Source organism: Camelus ferus, chromosome 14 (genome assembly GCF_009834535.1).
Source record: "Camelus ferus isolate YT-003-E chromosome 14, BCGSAC_Cfer_1.0, whole genome shotgun sequence".
Taxonomy (NCBI): domain Eukaryota; kingdom Metazoa; phylum Chordata; class Mammalia; order Artiodactyla; family Camelidae; genus Camelus; species Camelus ferus.
The window spans coordinates 3,779,975-3,798,794 of NC_045709.1; the positions used below are offsets into that span (position 1 = coordinate 3,779,975).

The following is an 18,820-nucleotide window of genomic DNA, read 5'->3' on the forward strand; positions in this document are numbered from 1 at the left end:
TTCATGGAAAACAATACTTCTAAACGCCTTTCAAAGCCCTAGAGTTTGTTTGGAGAGAACCTCGCTGGCATTGATGGATGTCTCCGCCTGACAGCTCACAGGGAAGGGTGTAATGGACAGAATTACAGGATTCATTCCAAATGGGTACTGGGCTCGAGTGCTCCTGCTCCGAACCACTTCTTGTGGTTGCGTTCGGGCTGCCCCCGTGTAGGATGAGGTCACTTTGCTGGAGCACACAAAGGATTCCAGGGAGAAAACACATCATCTACAGTGACGATTTGGGGCATTCATTCCTCCTGGCTGCTCAGGATAACAATGAACCTTCTCAGCATTACGCGGGCTCACTGCAGAGACCAGGATGGGTTTAGACGCCTTCAGTGGAATCCCCCGAGGCACACAATGCGTTTATTATAATGTCCTGGCCCTGAGAAGGGTCTGGGAACAGCTTGGAGTGGCCTATAATTAAGTACCTTGAATAATAAAAGCACAGCTCCTTAGGTATTGCAAGAAGTGAAAATAACCCTGCATCTTCTCGCTCTCTACGCCCCTCCCCCACTACCCTTCTCTTTTACAAATCAGAAAAGCCAGGAGCTATATGTTTTTTAAAAATAACTTTTGCAAAGGATGTCTGGCCAGTGGGGAAAGGGAAATTAAATTACTTGAGAACATTCTTTCCATGTTAAAAAAAAAAAGTCTTCTGCTTACTCAGGCAGCTACCCGTGGGGAGGATTTGTGAAAAGGCTGTTCCGTCAATCACTCTTGGATTCAGCTTCCAAAGGCTTTTCAGGGGCTGTGACCTTCCAGCAAAGGGGGGTCCCTAGGGGTTAAGCTGCCACTTGGACGGGCACTTCCTTAATTCGCTGCTGTGCCCTGGAGGGAGTGGATAGACGGGTCCCTCCGGCAGTGTCCTGTGTCCTTGGTTCCCACACCCTCCTGTGAGCGCTCACGTCGTGCAGAGGGTGTTGGGGGACCAGGAAGAGACGAGAGCTCTAAGAACTGTGGTCAGTTTGCAGAAGGAGGAAGGAAAAAAAAAAGCACCAACAGCTCGATGTCTAGGTTTGCAAGAATAAAGAAGCAAGAGAAGGGACAGCCCAGGCCAGCTCTGCCCCTGCCTGGCTGTGAGTGCAGCTGATTCCCTCACACTTCTGTGAGCCTCAGCTTCCTCACTGGTAAAATGAGAATGTTACCAGTACAGTGGGTAGTTAGTCAATAGTCTCATATTGGGGATCTTGAGAAAGTGACTTAAGTTCTCTGAGTCTCACTTTCCTTATCTGTAAAATGAGATTAAAAACATTTACATGCATTGTTTTAGGACTGGAATGATGTATGAAATCACTGAGCACACCTGTACACAGTCATCAGTAAATGCTAGTCAGTCACTGTCTCATTGTTACTATTAGTAGTACTTTTTGTTATTCATGCAATTACATTTCTGAAGGTTCTGGTTGGATTGAAGTTGTTTGCATCATTAGACGATTCAGTACACAGAGCAAGTGTCTGTCTAGAGAAACGAGACAAGCCACGCAAATTCACTGGGTAATCCTGCACTGGAAATCTGATTGCTGTTATTTTTTTGACAGTTGGCAGGGAGATGGGGCGGTGAGACAAATGAGTGTCATCTTTTCTTCTTTGATATAATTCATGAAAATGAAATGAATCCGTACAGTTCCACTATGGATGGGTGACTCAGGTAATGTTATTAACAAGACTAGTTTTTCCAAGTCGTCACTAGAAAGCACACACACACTGGTGCCCCTGGCATTTCGGACTTGGACATGAATGATGAAGAGAAACTTATTATATGGTTGGAGAGAGACTGACTTCCGCTGAGCATTTGAAAAAAAATGACTTGAGCCTATTGATAAGTAAAGGTCAGCCCAAGAGAGGTGGAGGGAGATAAGGTACACTTTGAAAAAAAAAAACAAGTCTTAAATATATATATATACACACACACCATATATACATACATATATACACACATATATGGTGTGTATACACATATATGGTGTGTGTGTGTGTGTGTATACATATATTTACAGCTAAAGAAATCTCCAGTTATCATTTAGTTCAAACATACTGCCTTGTTTTCACTTTGCTTTAAGTAAAAACATAAACATTTGTTATTTTGAGCATGACGTTTTGGACACCAAAATGGAGTAGTATGAAAACTTTGAGAAGCACTGAAGAATGAGAAGAAACAGGAAATTCGAGGCAAGACATCCTTTACCCTTTCCACTCCTAGCAGCATGCAGAATAAGACATTTGCTCTTTATTATTTGAAAAGCCTTTTAAAAGTCACGTAGGAAAGGATGCGCTCCAAGGATCTTCTGATTCCTTTTGGTTTTGGCTAAGAAAATGACATCACTGAGAAAACCTAGTCTTTTATAAAATATTGCTGTTGACAGGACTTCTCAGTGGGTTAAATACTATAGAATCATTGTTTGTTGGGCAATACAGAGTCAGGGAGAAAATAAAAATAATTACTGAACAGAAGCTGGTTGGGTGGGTCTGCCCAGATCTGGATTTCAGGGTCAGAATGTGGCTTCGAAGGCTCATTTTGATGGTGTCACTTTAATTATCGTAGGTGACCAGGTGATGTGTTAAGGTAAAATCAAGGTACTCTCTTTCCCTCAGATTTTTGGAAACAGACCACGCCCCATAGTTCTCAAACCATCTTCGTTTAACCCTGAACTTTCGTAAAACGCAGGGCAACTCGCTTTCTCTAACGACTGGTAAACCCGTCAGTGGTTGTAGATTTCTGTGCACAGGCCTCCCTCTGGCCGCTTCTCTGAAAGCCGATTACTGAGCAAGTACAGGAGGCCCGAGAATGCCAGCATCAGCCCCGCCATCTCATGGGTGCACTTTAGAGACGTTTTCTTCAGAATACTCTTTCTTTGGATCTGATTTCAAATCCCAGGGTCATCAGGGTGGTCGAGGGCACTTCTTAAACACTGGACAACATGGTGGAGGTGAAAATCTGCTGTAAGATCTGAGGGATGTCCTTGGTATCCATGGCAACGAAAGACCGGCCAGCTGGTAAAGTTCTCTGAAGCCTGTGAGGATGGACAGGGGAAGAAAATTACCATTGCAAATCCGGGCTCCCCTTCCACCTCCTGCCTCTGCAAACCACAGCATCCTAACGGTTCCTTCAGAAAGGAAGTTTTTACTTTTTAATACCTTGCCTGCAGCTGAATCGGCGGTCACCAGGCAACGGGAGGCTCAGAAAAGGAACAGGGAGAGCCATGCTGAAAGCGGCGGGCCGAAATAAAGGTCTTTTCAGTGGGAAAATCAGCAAATTTGCAAAGAAAAAAATTTCCCCGTTACTCCTGTCATTTCCTGGTATTTTATATTCCCGTGACAGCACAGAGCCCTAGGGACCAAGCTGGGTCAGCTCACCTGCATCCAGGGGAAGTGTCTGCCTCACACTGTCCCTCGAACTGCTTTTCCTGCCTTAGATATAACAGGCCTCGAAAAATGTCGCCCAGCCAAACCCCAAGTGGTTCTCTCTCTCTCTCTCTCTTTTCCCTCCCACATAATACAATGTGAAATGTAATCTGACTTATGCAACTGCTGCTTCGATGACACTGAGGTTGTCCAGGCTTATGACAAATTTTTTTAAAGGCCAATTTCTCACTTGGAACAAAGGGCCATTTTTGGAGACAAGAAAAGTACAAGACACAGTGCTATCCAAAAGAACGCCTCCTTTCACTGTGCCAGCAAAGTTTGGTTTTGGAATGACATTTAATAAAAGTCAACCATCCTGTGTAGTATCATACACTTGGCATGCCCGGTAGACCAGCTAATTCCGCAACATATCTTTTGCCAGTGGATGTTGGATCATTTCCCTAGGAAACCACAAGGGTATTATTGTGCTTTCTTAAGTATTCAAACAGGATCTGTTCACTAGAAAGACAAAATAGCTATTTCAGCTCAACTGGGATTTGTTGAGTTGCTCCCCCCGATGAATACTGGGCTGGACCTGAAGAAAATCTGAGGGGAAAAGGCATGGTTTGTGTTCGAGGACATGGAAGTTCTCAAAGAGGCTAATGCACGGAACTGAGAAAAATGCAAAGTCAGCTGTAATAAAGTGACTGTAATTACATGATAGTAGGTCTCTTCTTAACCACACTCTGCAGTCCTGCAGCAAGGCGAAGGGGGCAGAAAGAGAAAAAGGTGCCAGCACTTTGGACACTAAGCCACTTCCTGGTCTGTACAGGACTCTCTCCCCCAGGGCGTGACAGGGAAAAGAGGTGGAGTGACAAGAGGGACGTGGCCTTTAGTGTTTTGGGCAGGATTTCTTCTTTCCTTTGACAGACACACTTTCACTTGTGTTTTCTGCTTCTTACAAGTACTTTAAGCAGAGAAAAAACATGAGCTCTTTCTGTTTGTAATTCAGAAAGATCAGTGTCAGGGTGTTTCAGAAAAGAAAGTGTTTCCAAGGCTCTCCTTTCAGATGAGCCACAATGGTATTTTTTATCTGATCATAAATTTCTCTACTGAATATTCAGTGTATTTAGTGTAGCATCTTAACTATATATACATGGAGGGAGAAATACAAGAAGGAAGATCATCTGTCTGTGTCTACATGTATGTGTCTGTGTATATGTAGACACACAGATTACATATCATTTACATATATGTGTGTATTTGCCTACATACAATACATAGACACACACCCCCAATCTCTGACGTGGGGAAAATAGTAAAATGTGCGCTGCTTTGAATATGATTTGAACGTGAACTGAATAGAACTGAGCTTGACGCCTTGATGTGAAAGGGCGAAATGTATAAAATACTGTTTCATTTATTGGTGGACAAATCAGTTTGCTATATGCTTTATTGTTGGTTAGTTTCAAGGTAAACCGAAGACTAAAAACTTAAAAGTGTTATTGCTCATCAAAGCATTAGCTAGACCATGACATCCCTCACCTAGACTGTCAGCTGCCTGAGGGCAGCAACCCTAGTTTCTGTCTTCCCTCCACCTCCCCCAGTGCCCCTCACCACAGGAAGCCCATGAAATGACAGGTGTCAGGTACTCAAGCATCCCCGTATCTGCCCTTTGCTGTATCCTGAGATGACACTCACCTGGTTGCTTGATCACCTAAAGATCCAATAAAAATGGCAAAAGCATTTACTTGAGGGTTGCTTGTCAGGATCTGGGCAAACCTGGCAGGATGTATCCCGTATCGTGACAGGTTCGCGTCACTTAAGACGATGACGAAATACTCGTCAGCTTCCTCTTTGGCGATTTCCCTGATGGCGTGTTCTGTCCCCTCTAATGTGTGGTCCCCACTCATGCAGAACTGAGCATGGGCGTGCATCGTCTAGGGGAATTAGACGTTGCACAAAAGTCATGAATGAGAAACTCCTTTTTTCACAAACATGGTAATTCTTTCTATTGACAATGAGAAAGCACAAATACCAATGATTACACAGGAACAAGAAGTCTCTGAGTGAGTTCTATTAATTTGCACCTTAGAGTGACAACAGTCCACAGTGATATTTGTAAGTGGTTAAGACTTTGCATTAAAAACAGGAAATGTTACAAAACTATCCAAGTTGGCACTGCTTTTTAAAGCCCAAGCTATCATTTAAAGTGAGAAGATGGAAGAAAATATGAAACTTGGTATCATCCTAGAGCATGGAGACGACATAGGGAAAAAATAAGGAATGGGTTGAGTTTCCAATAAACAAAGCTATAATCCTAAACACTGTACTTACATCAACAGCAATGGAAGAAATTTACTTTAAAATCGTGGTGTGTTTCTACAGTAAGTAGATCTAAGTATGTGAAACTGTATCAGCATTAGAAAAAAACTAATACATAAAACTAGGGTTCCAGAGTACTCCTAAAGGGGTCAGTCATTCTTTTCCTTCTGAAATATCCAGGGGCTGAGAAGAAATATACAGGATATAGATGGGGACCCACATCGTAGAATCCGGATATAATCCTGAGTACCTTGCAAATATGTAGGGAACAAAGTTTAAATTTTATATGGTGTAGAAAAGGAATGTAGGAATCGTAAGTGTTTTTCTACTTTAATGCTTAAATGTTTGTGAAACAGAAAGACTCCCCCCTACCCCCGCCCCATATCTGCTGCTTCCTCAGTGAATCTGCTCGGTGACTAGAAGGTACTTTACCTAATCTGGTGGAAGTTTTCACAGTAAAGAGGTAACTGAATGTATTTACCTTCAGAATTTCTAGTCTCTGCTTATTGTCCTTGGGGATTTTGTTAATGGGGACTAGACCAATGTTGTAGCCATCTCCAGAGTGTCCAGCGATGTCATACTACAGGCAAGAGAATCAGAGAGTTAGAAGCTTCTGTCCACTAAAGAACTGTCATTGGATCCACAAGTCTTTAAGTCTTTGGTCTGTTACTGCTCAGAATTGCTCAACATATGGCCATGTTGCAGTGCAGAGAGATGTATCTGTGTTTATCAATAAAGACAAGAAAAATGCCAGGCTCCTTCACTTCTTGTCCATCCTTGTGTGATCTCTGCTTTCTAGAAGGAGGCAGAAACTCTGGTGAGGGCTTTAGGGGCTACCAAGAATTCCATTCTAAAATTTCAGGGGAAAGTTTAAAAGAATTACACACTTACACACACACTTACACACACACACACACACACACTGTGGTAGGCAGAATTCTAAGGTGGTCCTCAAGATTCCTGTCCCTTGCTATATACACAGCCTAAATAATCCTCCCCTCTTATGTGTGGTCAGGACCTGTGAATATGATGAACTATCATACATGATTATGTTATATTATGAGGCAAAAGTGGATTTGCAGATGAAATTAAGGTTACTAATCAGTTGGCTTTGAGTTGATCAAAACAGAGACTATCTGGGTGGACCTGATTTAATCACCCACACCTTTAAACAGTAGAGTTTTTTTCTGGCTGCTAGTAGAAGGGAAAGACAGTGAGATCTGAAGTGTGGGGTGATTTGACATGTGGCTAAGATGGCCGGGACCACAGGGCAAGGCCCCAAGAGTCACGTGTAGCAGTGACCTTGCCAGAGAGCCAGCATGGACTGAAACAGGGACCTCAGTTCCTCAACTGCAAGGAACCAAATTCTGCCAACAATCTGAGTCGGCTTGGAAGCAGATCCCTGCCCAGAGCCTTCAGGTAAGAGCCCAGCCTCGCTGACATCCTGATTTCAGCCTCATGAGACCCTAAGCAGAGAACCCAGCTGAGCCTGCCTGGACTTCTGAACTATAGAATTATGACTTAATAAACAGGGATTACTTGAAGAAGCTATGTTTATGGTAATTTGTTACATAGCAATAGAAAACTAATACATATCTATTTTTTCTGAACACAAAACTGAAACATACGCTCTGTAGAAATTCCAGAAAAGCACAAAAAAAGTAAAATTATCCATGATACCATTACTCAAAGATAATGTCTGTTAATGTTTAATTTGTTTGTTTGTTTGTTTGTTTGTTTGTTTGTTTATTTATTTATTGGGGGGGTAATTATATATATGTATGTATTTTTTTTAATGGAGGTACTGGGGATTGAACCAGGGCAGGGTTTCGTGCATGCTAAGCACACACTCTACTACTGAGCTATATCCACCCCATTAATGTTTTTTCTTGTATAAGTTCCTATGTTTTAATTTCTTTTCAATTATGTGTAAGAGGTTGCACGTTCATACACATGCACATCTGCATTAACGTCAATTTTAACTAAAATGGATTAACGTCGACCATGTGATTTTATAATCTGCTTTTCTATTTAAAAATGCATGAGATAAATCTTTCAGTTTAAGAAACACCTTTTAAATTCTCTGTCTTATAATGCACACGATGCATACAATGTAGTCCTGCCTGATGAGGAAAGGCTGGAGCTGAGAGTAGGGTGCAGCATTTTTACAGGATCTGGAAAGAAGCTTGGGAACTGAGGCAACTATAACTGGGCCAAAATGGTTCTCTGCAATCGTGGGGTTTGCCCCCCAAATTCCCTTCTCCCCTCCCACCTCCCTCTAAGAATTTTTGTGATGCCGATATAAAGATTAGAATAGACCTCATGGTGTCTGGGCAACTGCGGAGTCTGCAAAGAAAATTCTCTGTTTTAGGTCTAGGGCAAAATTTTAGGGATTACTTGGAGTGTCATGGGTCAAAAGGCTTAAGAATCACCAATGGACCATCAATCAGTAACTGTCTTTTGAACATCTACCATGTGCAGAACAGTACTTTAGGTGTTGAGGAGGAATGCAATGATTTCTTTTCATGTCTATTCCTTTTTAACTGGTGATTCCTTTGAAGGCAGGGCTGTATCTTATTCATATTAATGCATTTTAGTATCTATGAGTGTGCCTGGTGTGTTTATTGCCAAAATGCTTTAAGAGAGTTGGCAGGCAAGTTGAAGCGTTAAGAAGCTTTCCTTTCCCATGTGGGCTACATTCTTTTACAAATAAGCTGTTTGGAAGCTGGAAGGCTTTTTTTTTTTCCTCTGGGCACTCATGTGAGAATTGGTGGCTAGCCTGAGCTAGCTGACAAAAAAACCCAACCCATCACACAACTGAAACCATTATATTTAAAATGAAAAATAGAAAAATTCCTGTTAAGATGATTTTTAGGCAAAAATAAAAAGTCAGAAGGTAGTTGGGTAATTTGTGGAAGATGTGTTCCATTTCAGACATGCTGGAATTGTGCGTTTGGCCGGGGGGCATCAGAGAAGAAATCTATTTCATGTCATCAGAGACGTGGCTGTCATCCCCAGGAGGGGAAAGTGCAACTGTGAAGGGCAAATGCGTAGAGAGAAAGGAGAAGTGGACCCCTTCAACAGAGCCCTGGGGAGCATCCTCCCTGGGGAGGGGATGGGAGAAAGACACAGGGAGGAGTGAAGAAGCCTGGGAGAGAGTGATGGCAGAAGCATCCTAACCGAGATGGCCCTGGGCATCAGAATCTCTTTCTCTTTCTCTTTCTTATACCACAAACATTTCACTGCAATTGTCCCCCTAAAGGTCACCAGTGATTCGGATGCCCCAAGGTCATCAGTCACCATTCTCCTTGATGCTCATGGTTAGTGTAACTCAGCACAGCTGCACAACTGCTTCTGGAACCCTACGAGCTGACCAGGGCCATCCTACAGAACGGCCATCTTGCACATGAGGGGATAAGATCAGCTCCTTGAAACGGAAGTGGGTTTCTCTTACTTGCCTGAGGTGAGAGGGCTATGAATGTATTAAACTTTTCCTTTTTGACTGATGGTTAAAGTTCTTACTAATCAGATGACAACAGATGACACTGTATAAATAAATATTTGACCATGTGGTCTGCTTACAGGGTCGACCTAACCGGTTACCACAAAGGGAAAAAAGTTGTTAGTTGATTATTAAACAGCAGTCAAATGAGTTGTTGGATGCTCTTTATCAAAAAGAGATACTGATAGATTCAACACTCCAGAAACATTTCAGTCCCAAACCCATCTATCATTCCGTGAGTCTACGTACCTATCGTCTATATTTAATTTTCTGCCCAAGAGAAAAAAGCATCCTACACTTATTTCAGGCAAAGGAGTTAAAGTGAGGTAGGTTGCAGACCTCCCTATCTTCTTCCCTCCTTTTTTCCCTCTTCTCCTCCCCCCCCAATATGTGGTAAGGAAAGTGCAATCTGCAGAAGGATCTCCCTTTATCTGTGCCTCATTAGTACAGCAAAGGCTGAGAAGACACATCTAAAGGACAGGATCAGGCTTATAAAATGGTTTGCAGGCTCTGGCTCTCATCTTCCAGATGGGCTTGGGGAGTCTGCTGTGCCCAAAGTAAATAAAATGCAAGAGAGGAATTCAAAATCCATCCAAATGGGAGCATTCCCCAGTGTTACTGTAGATCATTTGAAGCTTCCATTAAAAACAATCCTTCTGGATTATAATTATCTAGTATCTGCTCCCCAAGGATCCCAACACATTTTACAGAGAGTAATTTGCTAGTCCTCAAAACTGTCTGGGTTAAAGGAAAAAGTATATCAACGTCTCCATTTCTGTTTCTAACTCCGGATTCTGCCATTCACCCAGCCTAGGTCCTGCTGTGACCACTGTCACATCAGACCCGACAGGGTCCAAGCAAGCTTCTAGGGACGGGTCACAGGAGTCACTAAACAAGAACCGCGCTGTCCTTATCAACCACCTAACATCTAGAGCATAACTTTTTCTGAGTAGCTCAGCATTTTTCTGATCATGATTTTTCCACTTTTCAGAGCATCCCTGAATCTCTGTGGAGTTTCATATTTAACATCCAACATAAATATTACACCACAGCAGTAAAGAAAAACCGCAACCAGCGAAGACCAATTCTAATACTTTCCTGCTTTAGAAACTTGTTTAAATGCCCTTTTGCTAAATTTTCTTTTGAAAACCTCATTCATTTAGAAAAAGGTATGACAAATGAAAACAAGTGCTGAGTTTTGGTCCAAGACACAAAGATTTTTCATCCAATTAGAAGGATGATTTAAAATACTTCGACGGCAAAGACAGCTTTGCTTAGAACAAAGAGCTATTAGCATTTTCATGAAAATATTTCTGTTTAAATTTCTGTTGGGAAGGATAATCATTTTTTTGGAATGCTGATGATGTGTGAAATTCTAATCTCCTTCCAGACATACAAATACACCATTCTCAGGTGGCATTGCTGACAGCAGGCGGCAAAGGGTTAGAAGATAAATGTATGATTTAAAAGGTCAAGAGGCGTGGCCACAGAACTCTAGGTTGTTAGTCAACAGTCTGTAGTATTAGTTAGTTAACCTCTCTTCATACAGAAGTCAACTGAAGAGAACAACGTCCTGAAGGTCAAGGATTCTAGGCTTAGCTCTGACATTAACAAGCTTTTTGACCTAAGGCAAGTCACCTAACCCCTTCAAATCTTGTTTCTACCCTGTAAATAATGCTGGTTTAGATGACCTTTAACACTGTATGCTTGTAAATCACTTAACCTTTCTGACAAGTAGGGGTAATCTCTGTTTCACCAACCCTCAGAGGGTCACTGAAAGGATAGGACAATCCATGTAATGAGCATAATGTCAACATTTGTACTGTTCTTTATGGTTTACAAAGTGCTTCTCTGTATTTCATTTCATTTTGATTCTCTTCACACCTTCGGGGTGGGAATTATTAACATCATTTCCCAAATTAAGAAACTGATGGTTGGAGAGATGAACAGACTTTCTAAAGGTCAGAGATCTAGTGTTGGCAGAGGTGGAATCCAAACCAAGGTGCTCTGGCTCTAAATCCAATGTTTTTACTGCACAGAGATAACCACTCCCTAACTAGTCCCTCTCCCCTCCGCTACTTCCTAATTTCTACGTAAGATTTTTGAATGGTTGGTTTAGCCGATACTTCCACATCAACAATTGGGTCAATTCTGAATTCTTGTTTAACTTTGAATGGATTCAGAGAAGTCTGCACACCCTTCTTTGGTCCTACCTCCAAGTAGCAATAAGAATTTATTCCAAGCCTGAGCCTGACAGGATGATGGTTTTCCACTTCTAAATGTGTGAAACATTCCCGAGGCATCAGGAAAAGGTGAATTACAGATACTGAACTAAGTTTTTGATTGAAGGAATTTTCCCAGCACATGCTGGTTTGTGAATTCTATCTTCCCACATCCTTCTGGGAGTTTACCCAGCCATTCTGACCAAGATATCTTTGAGAAAAGTATTGTCTGTTATACCTCCTTTGGATGATGACACTGCTAAGGGTAAGAGAAGATAGAGTACTTTGCGCAAATAGTACATTTGCTCCTAAATTATAGTTTTGTAAATACACTGATTGGGCAGAAATAAGATGGCTGCAAGAAAAAGGGATAAAACATGAACTAAGGAAAGGCCCTGAAGAGAAAGTCAGACATCCTGGCTTTTTACAGTCCAGCTGTGTGATTTTGGGCAAAGTACTTACCCTCTCTGGATCTTGATTTTCTCATCTTAAAACAAAGAGGTTGGTGAAAATAACTTCTAAGATGATTTCTGCTCCCAAGGCGCTATGAAAATTCAATGGCACACCCAAGAAATGGAAAGAAAAAGTCCACTCTACTTAGTTGTAGGAACACCTATGCCTTGTTTCTTTTTGTCAAGGGAGTGAATCATCTAAATCTAACTGAGGACTGATGAAGCCTTTTCCAAAGACAAAACCCTCGGAGTCTATGAGCAATAACAATCCAGCATTGGCCCTAGAATAGTGGCTTCCTAATTCTAAATTTTTTAATTTTAGGTAGTGGAACTCTTTCTCCAAATGAAATATTGCACAAAATCCCGGATTGTGAAACATCATGCAATATCAAAATACGAAGAATTATTTTGGTTGAACTGGCGATGGAGGCTGGAAGGGGTAAAAAGCACTGCCCACTGACCTTCGCCCTCCAACGTCCTTCAAGGGCTCCTTTTACACTGTTAGGGACCCATGGCTTAGAATATGGCTCCTATGTCTCCATAGAAACAATAAATTTGAGGCTTTGTTTTTTCAAAGTCCAACTTCTCCATAACTCAATAACTCTGTTTTCTGGTGTCACCCACTTGGGTGCTCAGTGGAGAAACAGTCACCTAACTTGTGATGTCATTGAATACTCTGAAGAAAAAAATAAGCCATTAAGAGCTTTTGAAAAGGAGGTCCACTTTAAGGTTACAGTGAAAACATTCCTAGGGGTTTGAAGAAGTCAAGAGGGAAAAACTGGAATGAAGGTAAAGGAAAAAAAAAGCTTCCTGCCTTAAATGAACTGGTTCGCAGGACCGTTACCATTCCACTTTTCACGCCAGTGGGTACGTGCTACGTGACCATTAAAAATGTTGCTGATTATAAGATTAGAGGACTTTATGCTGATTATTGGCAAATAATGCTGCTTCTATCTCAAGCCTACTGTAAATGCTGTTTCTGAGAACAGTGGAATTCAGTTGGTAGAACAATTATGAGAAACTTAAAAAACTCCAGATGCCTTTGAAATGTGTTCTGCCACTGAATTACCTTCCCTTCTCAGTAATTCTTGCTCAAGGGCCCCTGTGGTTTGGCATGAGTCACGCCAAGGTGGAATAAAAGTGGAGGCTGACTCCAAATGAGCCTTCTGGACTTGGACTCCAATGACCCAGAGCCTAGGGGTTGAGCCCAAGCCAAAGAAAATACAAAGCTGATGCCAAGAGAGATTTTAGGGAAGAGTCCAGCTCTCTGGGCCACGCCAGTGGCTTCTGACGGTTTCAAAGCAAATGCAGACTAGATACCTTTACAAAGAAGGGAATATTGCAGGAAGATAACATTAAGAACTGTCTGGAACTGGGGAAGTGAGAAGTCTCAGGGCACATGACTGAATTCCTAAAGTCACACACGGGATGCCACGGGGGGCTGTGGAATGTAAGTTTTCCACTAAGAGCTCCTAGAACTGTCACTTGTTCGTGCATCATCTTATCCCGGTGGAGTAAGTGACACACTTCGGTTAGGTGTCCCTAGTCCTTGTGCCTCCTTCACAAATGAGAGAATGAAAGTACAGAGAGATTAAATGAGTTGAGTACGATCATACTGTGTAAAGATACAGAACAGAGTGAATGGTGCACTGCCACTTCTCAGAGTGTCAGTAGGCTCCCTCCCACCACCTGCCCACCCTCCACGAGGGAGACCTGGCCAGCCCCACTCAGCAGGGACTGGGTAGCCTGCGGCCACTCAGAATCGTGGTGATGTCGGCAGGGGTGGTGGGAAGATTACACGACGTCTCCAGTGTATCTGCTGTCGGGAGAAAGCCTGTTAGGAGCTGTGGAAATAGAGAGGATGTTGGGACAAGGTCAAGGGCACAATGAGACAGCAGCCAGACAGATCCAGGATGAGGGGGAGGCTACCAGACAAACAATCTGGACTCAGGAGAGTGACCGTCATGGAAAGTGCAATGGTAGTGGGGGGAAAGGCTGTCACAGGTGAGAAGAGGCTAACAAGGCACTCCAACCAAAAACAAGGTGAGGACATTGACCGGATCCCAGAGTATATGGGGAAAAATAAGTAGAAACTGTTAGGATAGTTTATATTCTATGCATAGCCCAGGGTTATAAGCCTTTGGGATCGCTGGGAAAAGTGAATGTGGATTGGATATTATAAGATATTATGACATTTTTGATAATTTTCTTAGACGTGATAATGGTATTGAGGTCAAATTAGGGAACATCCTTACTCTTAGGAGAAGCATAATAAAGTCTTTAGACATAAAGTATGATGATAGTTGTAACCTACTTTCCAATGGATCAGAGAGGAGGAAAGAGTAAATATTTAGAGAGAAACACGAAACAAACAAGGGGAAAATAGTATCACTTGGTGAATCTAAGTGAAGGCCCGTGGGTGTTCATTTTACAGTTCTTTCAACTTTTTTGTAGATTTAAAAATTTTCAAAAGAAAAAAAAAACCTGGGAAATAAAGGGGAAAGTTGAAAAACAAAACATAAAAGGGAAAACAGAAGGAAGAAGAGTCCTGGGCTCCATTCTTCTCTGTCTCCAACCAGCCTTCCGACTTTGGGCCAAGGGCTTAATGTTTCTGGGTCTCGGTTTCCTGTCTGAGGAGTGAGGAAACTGGAGGGAATGACCTGCGAGGTGACCCCAGCTCTGACGGCTACGTCCATAATGGGGAATGTTGCAGGAACCAGACTCACCGTCCTTCCCTGTCCTGTCTCTCCTTCCCTGTCCCTCCAGACACTCATCTAAGTACCACTTTTCCTCAAAGAGCTTGTTTGGTGAAGTCTTAAGGCTTTTCTCCTTTTGTTGGAAAGATTTAAATGCACAAGTTTTGTAAGACTTTCTATGCTTCCAAAAAAGTTCTAAACAAATTGTATGTAGTGAATGCAGTGAGTGTAAGCACAAGAAAAACCAAAACCCTTCAAGTACTTCCTGTGAAAAATCAAATAGCATACAAAATGAAGTATTACCCCACTGAAAAAAACCCAAAATTTAAAAAAAAAAATAATGAGGCTACTTCAAGCCTTGAAAAAAGTTATTTTATCTTGGTGTTTTGCTGTACTTTCACTGGATTTGTCAGTTTTACATATTACTACAGTCTCTTATCAGTATTTCTGTGGTTTTGCAGATGAAGCTGGAGGGCAGTTGGGGCAGTCGGGGAGGCTATCAACCAAATACTGCTCGGGGGAAGGGGCCCCTACGGGGCGTCTGAGAGGCATGCTTTGTTGAACCTTTGTGACTGCAGCCTCCTCACTGAGTTTTCTATCACAATTGGTTTCTCTGTCTCCCTCACGAGGCTACAAGCTCAAGGATGGCAGGGAACCGTGTACCTAGAGGAGCACTCTGCTCTTAGCAAGTGTTCAACCCGTATTTGTGATTTTGTTGAATTCAGTTGAAATGCAGCAGGTCAGATGGCAATAATTTGGTGTCTAACTATCAGTTAGAAACAAAACAAAATGACATCTTGTGAAATGCTGATTGCCTTGACATTATTTTTTTTTGTGCAACATTTCCGTTATTACTAATCCTTCTTCCAGATGACAGACTTTCAGCAATGAGAACTGGACAAATATGAATCTCTCTATATGTCTCCCTGCGGGTGATATGCAGTGAAACATTGAACACGCTCCGTGACAACCACACCATCTTCCCGCAGGCTCTGGTGGGGGAGCTCTCCCAACTCCCTGTCAGCTTCGCCACCTCCTGCCCTCTGTCTCATCCTTTACCCAGTCCCAGGGAGCTCTGTCAACCAATTTCTGAGTGAACTTCTAATAAATCTTTCTAAAGACCTAGACAAAATAGCTTCACATAACAGCAGCTCTGCTCTCAAAGATACAGAGATCTTCCTAACTGAAAATTTCATCCTAGGAGTACCTACGACTATGCTAATTTTAATAGTGGTAAGTTTGCCGTGGTCTTTGATGGGTTAAAATCTTCATGTAACTCAAGCTGAGGGATCTGAGATGCCTTGACCTTCAAGATCCACAAGAGAGGTGAATGGGCTGATATAAACATTAGCAGAACCCAAAGGTTTCAAAATGTCACATGGGATTTACACTGATGGCACTGGCTGTCTAGCCATCCACTGCTGATCAGTGGTCGAAGTGATTTAAGAAAATGATACTTCACCTCATACTAGAAGGATCTAAAACATTAAAAAATACGAAACCCATAAAACAAAAAAGTAAAAAATAAAATCCAAAATCAAGAAAAACTTATCTGAAGGGAGGGAGGGTCAAGGGAAGGAAAACACTGAACACTAGTCTGTAAACCGAAAGACATGACAGAGTTGGCTCAGCAGGGCTTGGATTTTAGCTCTGAGCATCCTGGCAACTAAATCCAACAGGGAGTCATGAAGATCCGTGGTCTTCATGAATCACAAGGGGAAACGCTACTCCCCAGGGTGCAAGTTCATATCCTATTTGCATTTGTATCCTGTACTCATGCACAGCCGGGGAACCCGCCCCTCAGCAGCACGCACTGACTAGAGCGGCCTCTTTCCTACCTCTTAATTCTAAAAGGAATCTCTCATGGCCAGCTTCATGCAAGGGACTCTGGGAGCCTCAAAAGTGGGCCCAGAGTAAATGAAGTGATGGCTTTCACGATCTCTGTCTCACTGTATCCATCAAGATGCATAGACACAACTCAGGACAGCAATCCTGAGGTGCAGGTGGGATGTCAAACTGGATGATGATCTGAGACTGCCTATTTCTGCAGGACGTGTTTGATGCCCAATGTGGTCTAGAATATGCACGGGTGGGCTGAGTACTCATGACACACATCTGCGAGTACACACTTCCTCTCAACTGAACTTTTGATAATAATGACACGGCATGTGACTGTGTTCAAGGTCATGTGCTCTGGTCAAGACCAGGAGTGCGGGGCCCCTGTGGCTGATTAAGGCGGATTGATGGGCTCATCTTGGGCAGTCACACATGCTGCGGGGCATCCCTTCTCAGTTCAGACCTCAGAAGGATGAGGAAGGGCAAACTGGGAATAGCAAAATGGATGTCGTTTAAATGGGAAGCCGCATTCCTCCCAGGGTAGGCCCTTCCCATCAGCTGGACAGACTGTCTGTTACAGTGTGACCCTCGACCTGTGGAGAGGCAAAGCCATGCTGGGGACAGCGCACTTTGAGGGCATACTCCAAACCTTGAGAAGCCGCCTGGCTGGTGATGGGGCAAGAATGGGTTGAGGGGAGGAACTGGGATGAGGACAGTGGCTCTGAGAAATCTGGGGAGAGACTTCTGGTCCTTCTATGTAACTGTTCCCCACCTCCCATCATAGCTAACATCATATAACTTGGGAAGTGCAGTGCTTTCTTCTGTTATAAATAGGTTTTAAATGATGGTCTTATCATTTTCTGATTATTAGAGCAGATAAGACCAAAGGCTGACTTTCTTGGTGCTGACACATGAGCTGTTAAGATGAAGGTTTCGGCCTCATGCCCTAACTCGGGCCGACTCTGGGCAAGTGTGGGCTGGGATGGCTCCCATCCTCCTCAGCTCATGCCATTACCTTGAACTTCTCCTCATAGTTCTCGAAGGCCTCCATGACCATACACACGGCTTCCATCGAGCGCTCCAGCCGGCCGTCCACGCCGTTGAAGCGGTACATGCTGCCGGATACATCCACCACCAGGCGCAGGCGCTTGGGTTTCTGTTGGGGGCTGCCCAGCTGAGGGAGGGACAACAGAAAACCATCACTGGCCACTGTTCGGGGGGGCTTGCACGGGCTCTGGAGTACGGGCCATGAGGCTGGCGGATCAGCGGTGGGCTCGGCCCTGCACCGGCTGCCCTGGCAGGCAGGGAGGCGTCTACTGATTACATTTCAGTATATGGAATTTCAGACTCGTGCTGGTAGTGGGGCCATGTGGGAAAGATTTCCTTTTGGAATATGGTCCTTTTAAGCACCAACTTAGTCTAGTAAAACTCCCTTCCTGAGGCTGATGTTCGTTTTTTTTTTCCTGGAGGGGGGAGGTAATTATGTTCATTTATTTATGTTAATTTTTTTAACGGAGGTACTAGTGATGGAAATTTTGACCTTGTGCATGCTAAGCACGTGCTTTACCACTGAGCTCTATACCCTCCCACCGATGTTGTCTTAAAAATAATAATCTGGCAGGATATAACCTCCCACGTGTCAATTTCACATCACGTCTTAGAGTCAGTTACTCTAGCATGATGGAGTTATTCTGGAAGCCCACAGCAATTTGACTTGTACTGGCTCTGCAGTGACCTGAAAATCATTTCCCACACAGTCTGCAAGAGAGGTCCGATTCCTAAAACAAGGTAATGTGAGGGGTAGGGGGAGGCAGGGGTGGTCTGGCAAAGAGCTGAAGGAAAATTTTTCTTCAGGGTCCTTTGTCTTTAAGAAGCTTTCAGTTTCCTCCTCCTTCCTGTTACTGAATTGCTACTTCTCTTCACTTTTCCTGGCGGTTAAAGCCACGCAAGTGGCATCGAACTGCCGTCTAGCAGTAACAGTCAATTAAAACGGGAAACTCTTCTGAGTTGTGGCCTGATGTTGGACTCAGGCCCGCCAATTTGCGGGATTAAAAATGAAAGTATGCTTGTCGGTTTTACTTACAAAGAAAAAAAGAAGAAAAATTCCAGATTAGTCTGTTACTACACACTTGGTGACATGTATGAAAACTAATGAGCAGAGTTAGGAGCTTCAAGAAAATTGCTGGTGGCATTAGAGTGTAATGGTTGTTGGCGGCAAATTCAGTATATTTCTTAAAAGTTCGCTGAGGCTGCCTAAATGAAGAACAGTGCCGCATACACTTCTATGACAACTCACAATTTCAAATGTATCTACACACATTTGTGGACCACGATGAGTCACTAAAGGAAGCAGCTGATGACTCATACCAATGACACAGAAAGAAGAACTCCCACAACTACTAA

At 43.0% G+C, this 18,820-nt stretch overlaps 1 protein-coding gene across 3 annotated transcripts in view; it reads right to left on the reverse strand.

The window, feature by feature from the left end:
* Positions 1-2,205: 2,205 nt before the first annotated feature.
* VWA8 (von Willebrand factor A domain containing 8) overlaps positions 2,206-18,820 on the reverse strand; it is a 294,919-nt gene continuing 278,304 nt past the window's right edge. The window contains exons 42-45 of one of the 3 annotated variants that reach the window (XM_032496059.1): positions 17,433-17,591; positions 6,191-6,289; positions 5,086-5,324; positions 2,206-3,053 (exon numbers count right to left, since the gene is read on the reverse strand). In XM_032496059.1, the coding sequence (XP_032351950.1) occupies positions 2,945-3,053; positions 5,086-5,324; positions 6,191-6,289; positions 17,433-17,591 (606 nt within the window). In that variant the 3' untranslated portion in view covers positions 2,206-2,944. The remainder of the gene's footprint in view (positions 3,054-5,085; positions 5,325-6,190; positions 6,290-17,432; positions 17,592-18,820) is intronic. The other 2 variants (XM_032496060.1, XM_032496061.1) reach the window with 2 other exon arrangements.